Raw genomic sequence first — 12,687 nt, 5'->3', positions numbered from 1 at the left:
GAGGGAGAAGCAGTCCTCCCGCCGAGCAGGGAGCCCGATGTGGGGCTCAATCCCAGGACCCCGGGATCACGACCCGAGCTGAAGGCAGACGCCCAACGACTGAGCCACCCAGGCATCCCTAATTTTTGCTTTAAACAGTAATTAAGAAAAAGGACAGCTTTTTCTGTTTACCCATATATTTACCATTTCCATTGCTCTTCATTTCTTCTTACAGATATGAGTTTCATCTGGTATTATTTCCCTTTACCCTAAATAACTTTCTTTATTGTTTCTTATTGACATCTCCTAGTGATGAATTTGCCTGGCTTTCACATAGCCCAAAAGACCATTTGAAGAAAAATTTTTGAAGAACGTTTTTGTTAGTTATTGAATTTGGGGTTCACAGATATTTTTCTTCCAATACTGTAAAGATGCAGTTTCATTGTCTTCTGGCTTCCATTGTTTCTAATGAGTAGTGAGCTCTAATTTGTATGTTCTCTATATGTAATGTGTTATCTTAAAGTATTTTTCCTCCCTCATTTTCTTCTTAACTCTTCTTCTGGAATTCCAATGGCACATCTGTTAAATGGTTTGATAGTTCCCATGGTCACTAAAGCGCCTCTTGTTTTTTTATCCTTTTTGTACTCTTTTTTAAGATTGGATAATATTATTGATGTGTCTTCAGGTTCACCAGTCCTTTTTCTCCTATATCCAAACTGCTATTAAGTCCATCCAGTGAATTATCATTTCAGATATTGTACTCAGTCCTAGATGTTTCCATTTAAGTTTCCATTTCTCTGTTGGAGTACCCCATCTGATCATTGTGGCATTGTTACCTTCAAGTCCTTGAACATATCTATAATAGTTGCCTTGAAATTGTTGTCTGCTAATCCAACATCTGAGTCATCTCTGAGTCTGTTTCTATTGGCTATTTTTCTCTTGCCTCTAGGTTAAATTTTCCTGTTTCTTCATGTGTCTAGCCATCTTTGGTTGTATGCTCATTGTTGTATATAATACATAGCGACTCTGATTTCTATTATTTTTCTCTGCAAAATGCTGAGTTTTATTATGGCAGGTTGTTATATTGCTGGCTGATCACCTTGAACTTGTGGAGTCTTGATGTTATGTTTTGTTTGGGTGGATCTGTAGGAAGCCTGAGGTATTTATCAAGCTTTTCTGTCTTGGTGGGATTCAGACTCTAAAGTGTATCCCTGGAGCAGGGAGTAACTGAAATCTCTGCTCATTTCTTCCAGCCTTCTAGCTGTTGTTTTCAGATGGGCTTCTTGCAGTCTCTCCTATATATGTACCATTGAAAAGTCAGTTGAGATTTGCAGGAAATTTATGTGTAGAACTTAGGGTCCCTCCTCTTGGCTTCCTCCTTAGTTATTTCCTTCCTCAGTCCAGCCACACTAGCAGTCCACTGACACTGCAAAACTTTAAAACTCGAGTTTTTTGCATGAGTTCTGGCCACATCATATTGCACAGGCTAGGAATGGCTCTTGGGAACACCTGTATAAACATGGATCTCACCCAGTGAGTGTGGGTTCCCTTCTTCCCAGTGTTGAATTCTCCCTAATTTGTATCTGCTTTGTGTTGCTCTTGAGAGCCTTCAGATAATTGTTTTTTACAGTTTGTCCGGAGTTAATAATTGCCATCTGCAAGAGTGTTAGTCCTATACAAGTTAGTCTGCTATTACCCAAACTGGAGGTGATACTAAACTTGTGGGGGGTAGGGGCGCCTGGATGGCTCAGTTGGTTGATACTGACTCTTGATTTTGGCTTAGGTCATGATCTCAGAGTCGTGGGATTGAGCCTTGCATCTGGCTCCTTGCTCAGTGAGGAGTCTGCTGGATATTCTCTCTCCCTCTCCCCTCTGTTTGCATGAGCTCCCCCCCCAATAAATAAATAAATAAATCTTAAAAAAAATTTATGGGGGTAAAACTTAAAATATCTGATAAATGTAACAACTGAGACTATTTAGCATGTACATACTTAGGTTTTTCTAACATGGAAGGTCAATTTATTCCTGAGTTCTGTATGTTATTTATCTAGCATTAAAATAAGTGGATTTTTGACTTAAATTATATATTCAATAAGTACCACATATTAACAGAAATTACTATGAAGAAATAATCTCAGACCCCTTCTGAGATTTTTATTGTAGGTCAGTCACAATTCAGAAATGGTGTTGGTATTCAGAAATTTACCAGGTAAATTTCATAATCCAGTCATTGTCTTGGAAAACATTGGGAATCACAGTCTTACATGCCTATTAAGTAAGCATTGCATATGTTTGTTCAGCCGTATATGTTTGCAAAGCACAATTACTTTTGATGATTGTGCATTGTACTCATTTTATTTGACAAAATCATCATGTGCTTTCACTGGAAATTACATGGTAGTCTTTTTGTATAGATGTGTTTATCAGTATTAAAGGTACCTTCCAGTTGTATTTTCCACATAGATGTTTTCTAGCTTTCTGCTAATTTGCTAATTGGATTCCTTCTCCCTACTCCCTTATATACTGGATTATAATATACGTAATAAAAGCTGAAAATGGACTTTCTGTATTGCCCTATGTACTTTTTAAACAATTCTAGGAGAGTTCATTAATTATGCATCATTAATGTCTGACTATGGTTCAGACATTCTGAGCTCATGCAATTCTGACTATGATTGGGCCTTAATGCCTAAAAATTTTGGCTTAAAATAAAACAAATTTATTCCTGACCAGTACTGCTATTTTTTCTTATTTAAAAATGTTCTGTGCTTAACCCCTCTGCTCTTTAATCTTGTATAAGCACTTAACTCTAAAACCCGGTGTATGTCTTAAAAAATATTGTTACAGTTTTTTTTTTTAAATAAAAATGCTATCAGGGCTAGAACTATAATAAGTAATAATACTTAGCATGATCATTTATATTATATAGGATATTTAAGTAATATTTTTCATTCCATTCAATATTTCATAACAAAGTAGCCTATGTGGGCACCTTGGTGGATCAGTCAGTTAAGCATCCAACCCTTGATTTCAGCCCAGGTCATGATCTCAGTGTCCTGAAATAAGTCCCCATATTGGGCTCTGCACTCAGCAGGGAATCTGCTTGAGGATTCTCTCCTCCTTTCTCTGCCCTTCCCCCTGTTCTCTCTCTCTCTAAAATGGATAAATCTTAAAACACACACACATACACACACAAAAAACAGATAGCCTGTGGTAAATATTTTAACCCTTATTTTTCTGTTTTTTAAAATGCAGTAATACTGCTTTCTTTTGTGAAAGTGGTATGGTGCTTAAATTGCTGAAGGAAATGGTAATGAGAAGGTAATTAGTTAAGGCTTCATCTGACTTTTCATCTGAGAATTAATACACTCTTTTAGTGAAGTATTAAGTGTGTGGATGTCACCTTTCTTATTATATTCTCTAATTTTACAGTACTGGCAAACGGGAAAAGAAGAGAAACACTTCTTGATCTTTAACTTCTAAAATCATCAGTGCTTGTCAGAAGAAAAAGATTTGTTTGAAAGAAAATTAGTGATAGCTGATGTACATCAGTACTAACAGATCAATGAAAGCTTACATACATACAGTGGGGTTGTGCATACATGCACGTGTGTGTGTAAATTATGTTATACCTGCTGAGAAGCATATGTACTTTAAGCATTGGTAGGGATAGTGACTTTTCTACACCATTATATCCCATGTCTGCCATAGTTCTTGGCTCATAACACTTCTTCATCTTACACTTTTATCATGTTCCTTAATTCACAAGTATCAATTACCTACAGTCTGTAAGACCATTGTGGTTTCTTTGGAGAATTTAAAGTTATGTAAAATATGATTCTTAATTTCTAAAAAGCTTATGATATAGTTGAGAAGAGTCACATTCTCATGAAAATTATGTAGTAAAGGGTAAGTAATACATGATAAATGCTTAGCCAATACTACAGAGACAGTAAGATCCACAGAAATTGGGATGTAAAATCAGTGCTGTCACGAGGTATATTTATTGAAGAAATGAATAATATTACATATAGATAGGATGATCAAGGGAAGCCCCATCTTAGTTATCTGTGTTCTAATAAAGCAGAAGCCTCTGTTAGTGTATCATTGGTATTTAAGAAATGGATTTTCCTCTAATGATTATTTAAAACAACTTAATCCCCTAGGGTCTTTTCCTTCCTGTCTTACATATATTTCTGTAAGGATAGAACTTTGCTTTTTGTAAAACTTTTACTTGGCTCATTTTAGGGTGTCCTGGGTTGAGTTTCGGTTAGTGGCGTTGATTCCTTTACTCTAATTGAAATATTTTGAGGGAACACCAAGTTTTTCAAATACACTGGTTAAAGCTATAGATAAAATGTTTAAGTCCTAAGAAAATGGATTAAGTTTTTATGTCTGTGATTTGTGTGTGTGTAATAGTATTTCACAAAGCAAATTCCTCTTACCCAGGATTGTTAGCTGTTTCTTCACACAGGCCTTTCCACGGTGCTTTTCCATCTAGAAAAAACTTCCATTTATACTAAGCAGTATAAGGTAGTAGAAAAAAATATGAACTTTGAAATCTCAGTTCTGCTATTTATTTGGTATATGGTACATACTCTTTTTAGCCTTAGATTTCTATAAAATGAGGGTATTAATATCTTCCTCACAAGTTACTGTGAGGATTAAAATGAGAAAACGTGAAGATTCTGACAAAGTAAGCACTCAGTATTAGCTTTTTGATTACTTTAAATTAGTGTTACAGCATAGGTCTTTAACCATGGCAGCACATTAGAATCATACAGAGATCTTTTAATGAAACACTAAGGGCCCCGCCCCACCCCAAGTTAGTTAAATCTATCTTTGCACGTGGGACCCAAGTATCTGGTATTGTTTGCTTTTAGTTTTCTGGGTAATTCTGATGCATGGAAGGTATTGAGAACCACTGGTATAGAGGGAAGGACTTCACACATAACCATTCAAGGAAACATCCCTAAAATATTTCTGATTACTTTCAAAGGTAAAAATAAGTTGAACTTCACAACTATAGCCCCCTTTTTATTAGGAAGAATCTAAAGATTAGGGAAATTAATATCCTTGAGGTTACAAAGCAAAGCTATAATAATGGGATAGTTAGTACTACAGTTTCTTGATTAGAATTTTATATTCTTTCTAGAAACACATTAAATACTGTGTTATATTATGAGAATAGGTAGGTAAAAATATAACAATACCATCTCTGAAAGACCTCTTTATGTACTTTTTTTAAAGCATCAAAACTTGTAAACCATTTTATTCCATTTTCACAGAAAGTAAACAAACCTTCCCGATGCCTCCATTTTTAAGCTAGCCTATAATAAACTTTGATATCCTTAAGAGCTGAAGATGGTGCATTTTTAAACAGTTTAATAAATATTTAATGTCAGAAGCAAACTATGAGATCTTGGGAAGATTTCTAGATATTCTTAAGTTAAGAACATTTCAGTTCTGCCCTAATATTTTCAGAAGGTTTTTCCCAACCCCCACACCTTTCCCAACAGTTTTAAATAGCTTCTTAAAGCAGAATGTTACACCTATTGGCATCTTGTTACAGTCCTATAATTCATTCCATTTCATAACATTTGGAAAAATTTTCTTTTCCCCTAGCCCACAGGACCATGAGTTATGACTAGTCTTTAGTAGAAATAGAGCTACTGTTTATTACAGACTTTCTGTATAACAGATCGGTTCTAAGCAGTTTACCTCATGATCTCCCTTAATTTTCACAATAATCTAGTCAGTTAAGTATACTATTATTTTAAGCCCATTTTACAGATGAGAAAACTGAGAAACAGAAAGATGACCTGTCACCTAAGTGGCCTGCCCAGAATATAAACTTCACACTTCACCTTTTAGTTTTTAGCTTTTTGCCATTCTGCCCTATATTTAAAGCACTTTCAATATGTGATTTGTAGATCTTTGTAGCCATAGTAAAACAATTAGAATCACCGATAAAAGTCCTAATGCAACTGTTGTCTTTAATGCCTTCCTTTGCCCATAGGACAAAGTTTGTCTCCTTTCCAGGTCTTTCTTAATCTGGCCTTTAATATATAGAGCTTCTTTATAATCCTTTTATATATTTTGTACTCTAGCCAGTCTGGACTACCTAAACTGACTATACCTTGTGCTTTTCTCTGAACATGGTTTGGGCATTTGATTGTCTAGTAGTGACAAATGTGGCACTGTGTCCCAGATGGGATACAAATGGGCACTGTGCATCCCAGAAATTCATTCTATAATAGTGATATTCAATCTTGGCTTTAGTAATTTTAACACTTAGGCATCTAGCCATAATGTATAGTCAGCACATTTCTGATTTCAGTAGTTTCAAGGACAAGGGAAAAGAATATTGAAGCTAATGACTAACTTTGATACATCTCTAAAATGCTACTAAACTTTATAGAACCAAAACAATTACACTTTTTCTCAAATCTTCCCTAATCCTACCCCACCAGGCTACTGCCTACAGATAAAAATTTGCTCCTTTTCTATATTCCTTTCCCTAAACAGATTATGTAGAGTTCTAGTTTTCAGTAGATCTTCTATTGTTTCTGTTCCTTCTCATTTTACCTCAGCAACATTTGTGAAGCACTTAAGTTCCGAGCACTTTTACATAATATGTTTTTCAGCCAAGTGAAATTTTTAAACTGCCTTTAAATCCCAGCTGAAATGTCACCACCTAAAGAATTTTTCCCAGTGTCCTGAGAAGGGCCTTCTTATATCTGTGTTCTCATATCATTTTGTATTTCCTTGGTTTATGGCACTTATCACACTATAACATAATGAATTGTTTGCATCTGTCTCCCTTACCAGACTGCAAGCTCCCTTGAATTAAAAAGCTACATCTTGTTCATTTCTCTGTCCCTAGAGAACCTGAGACAGTGACTCAAACAAGCAGGTATTTAGTACAAGGGAGTTATATCACACGTGCATTTAACTTTTAGGAATTTTATACTGCATGCCAAAAAGAGAAATGATTGAAATAATCAGCCAATTTCACCTGCCATTCTACCCAGTGAGTATATGCCTAGTACTGGACACATAATAGGGGCTATGCGTCTGTTATTCCTTCGGTCATTTTCTGTTCCCACATGCCTCTCAAAGTGACCATCTCGTCCTTGAGTGTGATTCTCTGTTTAAAGAAACTTTTCATAAGTCATACCTCAGACACAAGCCAACTACTTCCACTGGTACTTTTTCTATTGATGGAGGAAAAGCCATCTGCATTGGATTTGAGAGGTGGTGTGTTGGTCTCTAACATAGTGATTTCCTAAGGAATTACCCAGGGTAATTTTGACTAGACTGACTTTTACTATATATTACTGACTTCAGAAACTAACTGTTTATGAAAGATAGGAATGCCACTTTATACAGTTTTCCTAAATGAGCAATCTTCTGTCCTTACTCTGAATTGTTATAGTAGGTTTTTATGACTCAAATCACATTTTTGCTGCTTATTTCTTAGCTGTTTGTTCATGTCTGATCTCACCAGTTAGAAAGTAAGGATCATATCTTTATACCTCTTTGTATATGGCATACAGCATATAGATTACTTATAAAATAAATAGACATTTTAGTATGCTTTCATTATGCTAAGGTCTAAGTGAGAAATAATCCAGAAGCCATATCTTTTAGCTTACCATCTAGTGGTCATCCACTTCCACTTGATACCATTTGCTAAATTTTCCCTTCCAATTATCACATTTCTTTTCTCCACAGCTCTTTCGACGTGTTGCAGCGGCTTTGCCTGGAATGGAAAGCACACAGGACAGAAGCAGAGAAGACAGTATCCTTTTTGTTTCATCAGAAAATTTTATTGTTAACTAGTCTTTAGAGCTCCACTTGGTTGGCTAAGGATTATGCTATTGCCTTTTACAGCCAGGAATTAATGGCTTAGGATCATAGAAGCTCCAAGGTTTTCTATGGCAAAGAGATCTGGTAGTTCACATGTACCCTTTGCGGCCTGCTGCTCACAACAATTAATCAATGAGAAGGTTTGTGTTTGTTTACTTGCTTGATTTTTTTTTTTAAGATTTTATTTTATTTATTTATTTATTTATTTGGCAGAGAGAGCAGGAGAGCACAAGCAGCGGGAGCAGCAGAGGGAGAGGGAGAAACAGGCCCCCTGTTGAGCAGGGAGCCCAATGGCGGGGCTCGATCCTAGGACCCTGGGATCATGACCTGAGCCGAAGGCAGTCGCTTAAACAACTGAGCCACCCAGGCACCCCTACTTGCTTGATTTTTAATGAACAGGAAACTTAGAATCCAAGCCTTCTGCCTTTTAATTTTGAGTCCTGTTGGCTCTGGGCTTTTTCCCTACAATATATATCATATTTTCCTCCCTTGCTTTTTCTAACATTCAAGCTTTCTGCTTGGCACAGGCAGGAAATAACTCAGTCTGGAGTTTTATTGTGGCCTCTGCTTTCAGAAACAGGGCATAATGAAGCACATCTAATAATAGTTATTTTAAAGGATTTTTAATTTTAATATTTTAATTGTTTTATATTTACCTTTAGTGTTTTTCCGTATACATTTTTATTAAGCCATAGAATTCATAGCACTTTGTGTTCAGCTTTTCCCACTGCTAAATGTTTTATGTTTTCTAAGCCTTTATTACTTTTAATAGGATAATATGTTCTACAGAGTTGAAGTCCCATCATCTATTAAATTCTCTTCCTTTGCTAGAACTCTTTTTGTAGGCTATTTTCAGATTTTTATTATAGATAATCCTGTAAGGAGCATCATCTTTCATCTGGTTTCTTGCTCCTGTAATTTCCTTAGAACAGATTCCCATGAATAGGGCTTAACCTTATTCTGACCCTTGTTGCATATAGTAGATATAGGTGAGTTTATTTCATTTGAGCACCTCGTACAGTGAACTAGCTATATAGGAAATAATGGTTGTATCCACTCTGAAACCAATAGGAATTGAAAGGGCTTGCAAGAGATGTCAGTGTTCGGCAGAATTGGAATTGTACTTTCCCATTTATAGCTCCTTAACTTTTGTTTCAGTGATTGACATAAAACTGGAAAAGCCTCAGGAGCAACCAGTCAGTGAAGGAGGCTGCTCCTGCTAATCCCCCATGGCATCTTTAACTTTTCTCCAGAAGCTCACTGCTTTGGCCCCCTTACTCTTTCATTGACTGCAGTGTGAATATTGGCTTGAACCTTTTCCCTTCAGTAATAACGTATTGCAATTCATCATTGCTGCCTGTCTCGTGGAGATGATCTATTAGCTTCACAAGCACAAAAAAGTCAGTGTCTTCATTATTTATATTTTACAAAAAGCCAAATGATTCCAACATATTCCACTTTAAAAATTAGATACATTTTCTCAACTTTTTTTTTTCCTTTTCAATGTTATGATAATGTACTTTAAAATGATGGAAATTTTAACAGTATATGGTTTGGTTAAGGAACAGTTGTTCATAGCAGCACTTGCCTACCTACTCGATCTCTCTGCTTTTCTCACCTCTCCCTTACTGCATTCCCTATTCTTTCTCTCTCTCCCTAAAAACAGACGAGGTATGACAAAGCAGCAGTCAGTCCAAGCCCATTGGATCCTTCAAATTTAGCGATACCACTTGCTCGAACCTTGGGCCAGAATGTCCAAAATTATTATTGAGCAGTGATATAAATTACTTAGACTTTATTTGAGGTCAAAACTCAACTATTATGGTAGGCAGTGCTTGAATAAGACAAGGGTTCTGTTGCATCTTCAAAATGAGTCCTAATGAACACACTGAGTACTTAACAAGTTAAGTGAACATAAAATGTGTTTCAGACCAAATAGATGACACTTTCACATGTTAGTCTCTGGGAGAGAAGGGTAACAGTGCTTCAGAACATGTTTTTAATACTGAATTCTTCTCTGAACTATTTCTCCCAGGATTTAAAATTGTCAAGATAAAGTTATTCTCTTTGTTTAAAAAAAAAAAAGAAGAAAACTTTTGTAAGCAATAGATTTCTCTTGGGTTTTCTTTCTTCAAAAAATGCTATGTAGGCAAGGCACTATAGAAATCAAATTCCTTTAAGAAGAACCAGTGGAAGAATTTAAACTTGGCACCTTGATCAAAACTACAATAACCAGTAGAAACAATGATATCTAAAGTTTACCAACAAAAGAATCCTCAACAGAATAGCAAATACTTTGCTCAGGACATTTGAGGTCAAATTGAAAATAGAAACAGGTTTCTTATAAGCCCCTAGAGGCAGATCTGGAAAAGCATACATAGAAGAGGGAAAGGCGAGAATGGAAATAAAACTCAATATTATGCAGATTTATGCCTTATTTTTTAGCTTTTTTTTTTTAATGTTGGTTTTGCTTTTTATTAGGTCTGTATAGTTTGGTAATTAACCAGTGATTTAGTTTTATATTGAAGCTAAAATTAATCTCTTTTCTTTGGTGATATTTATTTCTTTGCCTTCTTTTTTTAAAACTACTTTCAATTTTTAGATGTTTTGTCCAGTCTGTTTAGAGCTTCATCACCATGGCAATATATATTTCCCTTAAAACACGGTAAACAAATATACTAGGAGTGCACCATTTTAATCTTTACTAGTTATTGTGAGATTGCTGTGTAAGTTAATAAACACATTTGTAAATACATTGTTTGCAGGAAGAAAATTTCTGAGTTACAGCTCAGGAAAAGCCTGCTGAATTTACGTTGTAAGCATTACTTAACACAGTATAAAGATGAAAAGACAACAAAAAATAATTCATACTTCTTCATCCCCTCATTGCAACAAAACCCTTAACTGGGAGAACCTTATTCCCCTCTCTTTCCTCTTCCTTCTCCAATTCCCACTTACTGTCACCTTGTAATATTCAGAGAGCACTTGGATTATGGGTCTGAATAGAGAAATGCTTTCAGATAATCATTAGCCCACATACCACTAACTTATACTCAAAGATGGGATGGAGTTGTAAAGTGCTTTTATATAATACGATATTATTGTTAAAGGCGAGGGTTGACTCTTTTGTTTCATTTTGACATGGCATGTCCTGAAATAAATATCAATTCAATATGGCAGATGGGTCATATTCTTTATTTGGAAGAAGTTGTGATTTCTGACATGGGGGTGATTGTCTTCCTACACTGTAGTGTTTGACTCTTTTTATGTATCTATAAAACAGTAACCAGTTATGCTGCTTTTTAATATTGGTCCTTTTATTTGGCTTGGGGTTCTTCAACTGAAGCAGTGAAGTGTGTTCATAGTCCAGATTTTTTTTTAATAAACAATTTTGCTGCCAAAAATATATAAATAAAACACAAACGAAAACAATTACTGACTTGGTTTTCTATTCCTGCCAAGGTAGTAAATTAGCATGAGTTTCCTACTTCCTCCTTAGAACTGTAAAGGGAACTTGAAATCCAGAAAAATAACAAAACAACAATAATAAGAAACCCCGGGGGTTTCAACTGTTCAGAGTGAGGGAGAGTGGCTACAACTTGAAAGACAGGGCCACTGGTGGAGGCAGTAATATAATATATGAAGAAACTTGGTTTATGTTCTGCTTTTGCCTCCTCCTAACCCACTTTGTCCTAGAGACAGGGACAGCAAACTACTGCCCTCCCACGAAATCCATCCTGCTTCGTGTTTTTAAGTTAGGTTTTATTGGAACTCACTACAAAGGTGGAGTTGAATAGTTGTGACAGACCTTATTGCCCCAAAAGCCAAAAATATTTACTGTAAAGGGCCAACTTTGCCTTGGCACAAATGATAGCTGTTTCCCTTACAGAAAGGGAGGCCACAGGTCAGACTACTGGTACAGGGTCCACAGGGGTAAAATATCAGGGCCGTGTAAAATCCCTGATAAATGAGGAGTTGATGAAACAGGGGGGGGGAATGACCTGCCTGCCTTAGACCTTTCACTCACTCTCTTAACCCTTCCCTTTAAAAACTTCAGTTAGTGGTCTGTAATCTAGGTCGCTGCCTCCTACAAGAGCTGCTGCTTCCCAGATTAGTTTAAAGGTAAGTCTTTCTAAAAAAACAGTGTGGTTTAGTGGGATGTGACTGAATGGGAGCAATTACATGTGGTTTTGTGGTTCCTGCAACTCTGTCCCACTGTTGTCCCCTCCCTTCCTAAAACACTTGACATTCTGGTCTTTGACCCTTGCCCAGTATACCTTCCCAGACTTGTAACACATACCCCCAGGAGAATTTGGACCCACAAGCCAGAATAGTTGGCTGAAACTGTCTCAAAAGAAAAAGTGAATATCATCTGAAGCAGAAATATATGAAAAGACCAAAAATTTTAGAGAAGATATTAGCAATATGGAACAAGAATCATAAAATAAATATAACTATTAAGTGTGAAAAATACAATAGTTGAAATAAAGAACACATGCGATCAATGGTAGACTACATTCCACTGATTAATGAGAACATTAAAATGAGGAGCTCTTTCCCTAGAAAGCAAAGAAATAGAAAAGATTAAGAGGATAATAGTATACATAACAACATCTGGTAGCAATTCCAGCAAGATAAAACAAGAAGAACCTCAAGTACTGAAAATGAAGATAGTATTTATGATAATCATCTGCATATCTTGTGAATGCAGCTTCTAAAATGGTTCCTGATCCCTGCCTCCTGGATTTCATGCCTTTGTACAGTCCTTTTCCTCTCAGTATAGGGTGGACCTGATAACTTGCTTCTAAGGAATAGAATACAGCAAAAACAATAAGA

General features: G+C 36.0%; 1 protein-coding gene across 2 annotated transcripts in view; it reads left to right on the top strand.

Moving 5' to 3' along the window:
• The window catches only part of RAB6A (RAB6A, member RAS oncogene family), a 77,232-nt gene extending 66,204 nt beyond the window's left edge, over positions 1–11,028 (top strand). For both annotated transcript variants that reach the window (XM_032426895.1, XM_032426894.1), the window contains exons 7-8: positions 7,717–7,783; positions 9,010–11,028. In XM_032426895.1, the coding sequence (XP_032282786.1) occupies positions 7,717–7,783; positions 9,010–9,074 (132 nt within the window). In that variant the 3' untranslated portion in view covers positions 9,075–11,028. The remainder of the gene's footprint in view (positions 1–7,716; positions 7,784–9,009) is intronic.
• Positions 11,029–12,687: the final 1,659 nt, after the last annotated feature.

Source organism: Phoca vitulina, unplaced genomic scaffold (genome assembly GCF_004348235.1).
Source record: "Phoca vitulina isolate PV1807 unplaced genomic scaffold, GSC_HSeal_1.0 scaffold36, whole genome shotgun sequence".
NCBI lineage: Eukaryota > Metazoa > Chordata > Mammalia > Carnivora > Phocidae > Phoca > Phoca vitulina.
Note: the sequence above shows the minus strand (reverse complement) of the source record. Positions and strands in the feature narration are given on the sequence as shown.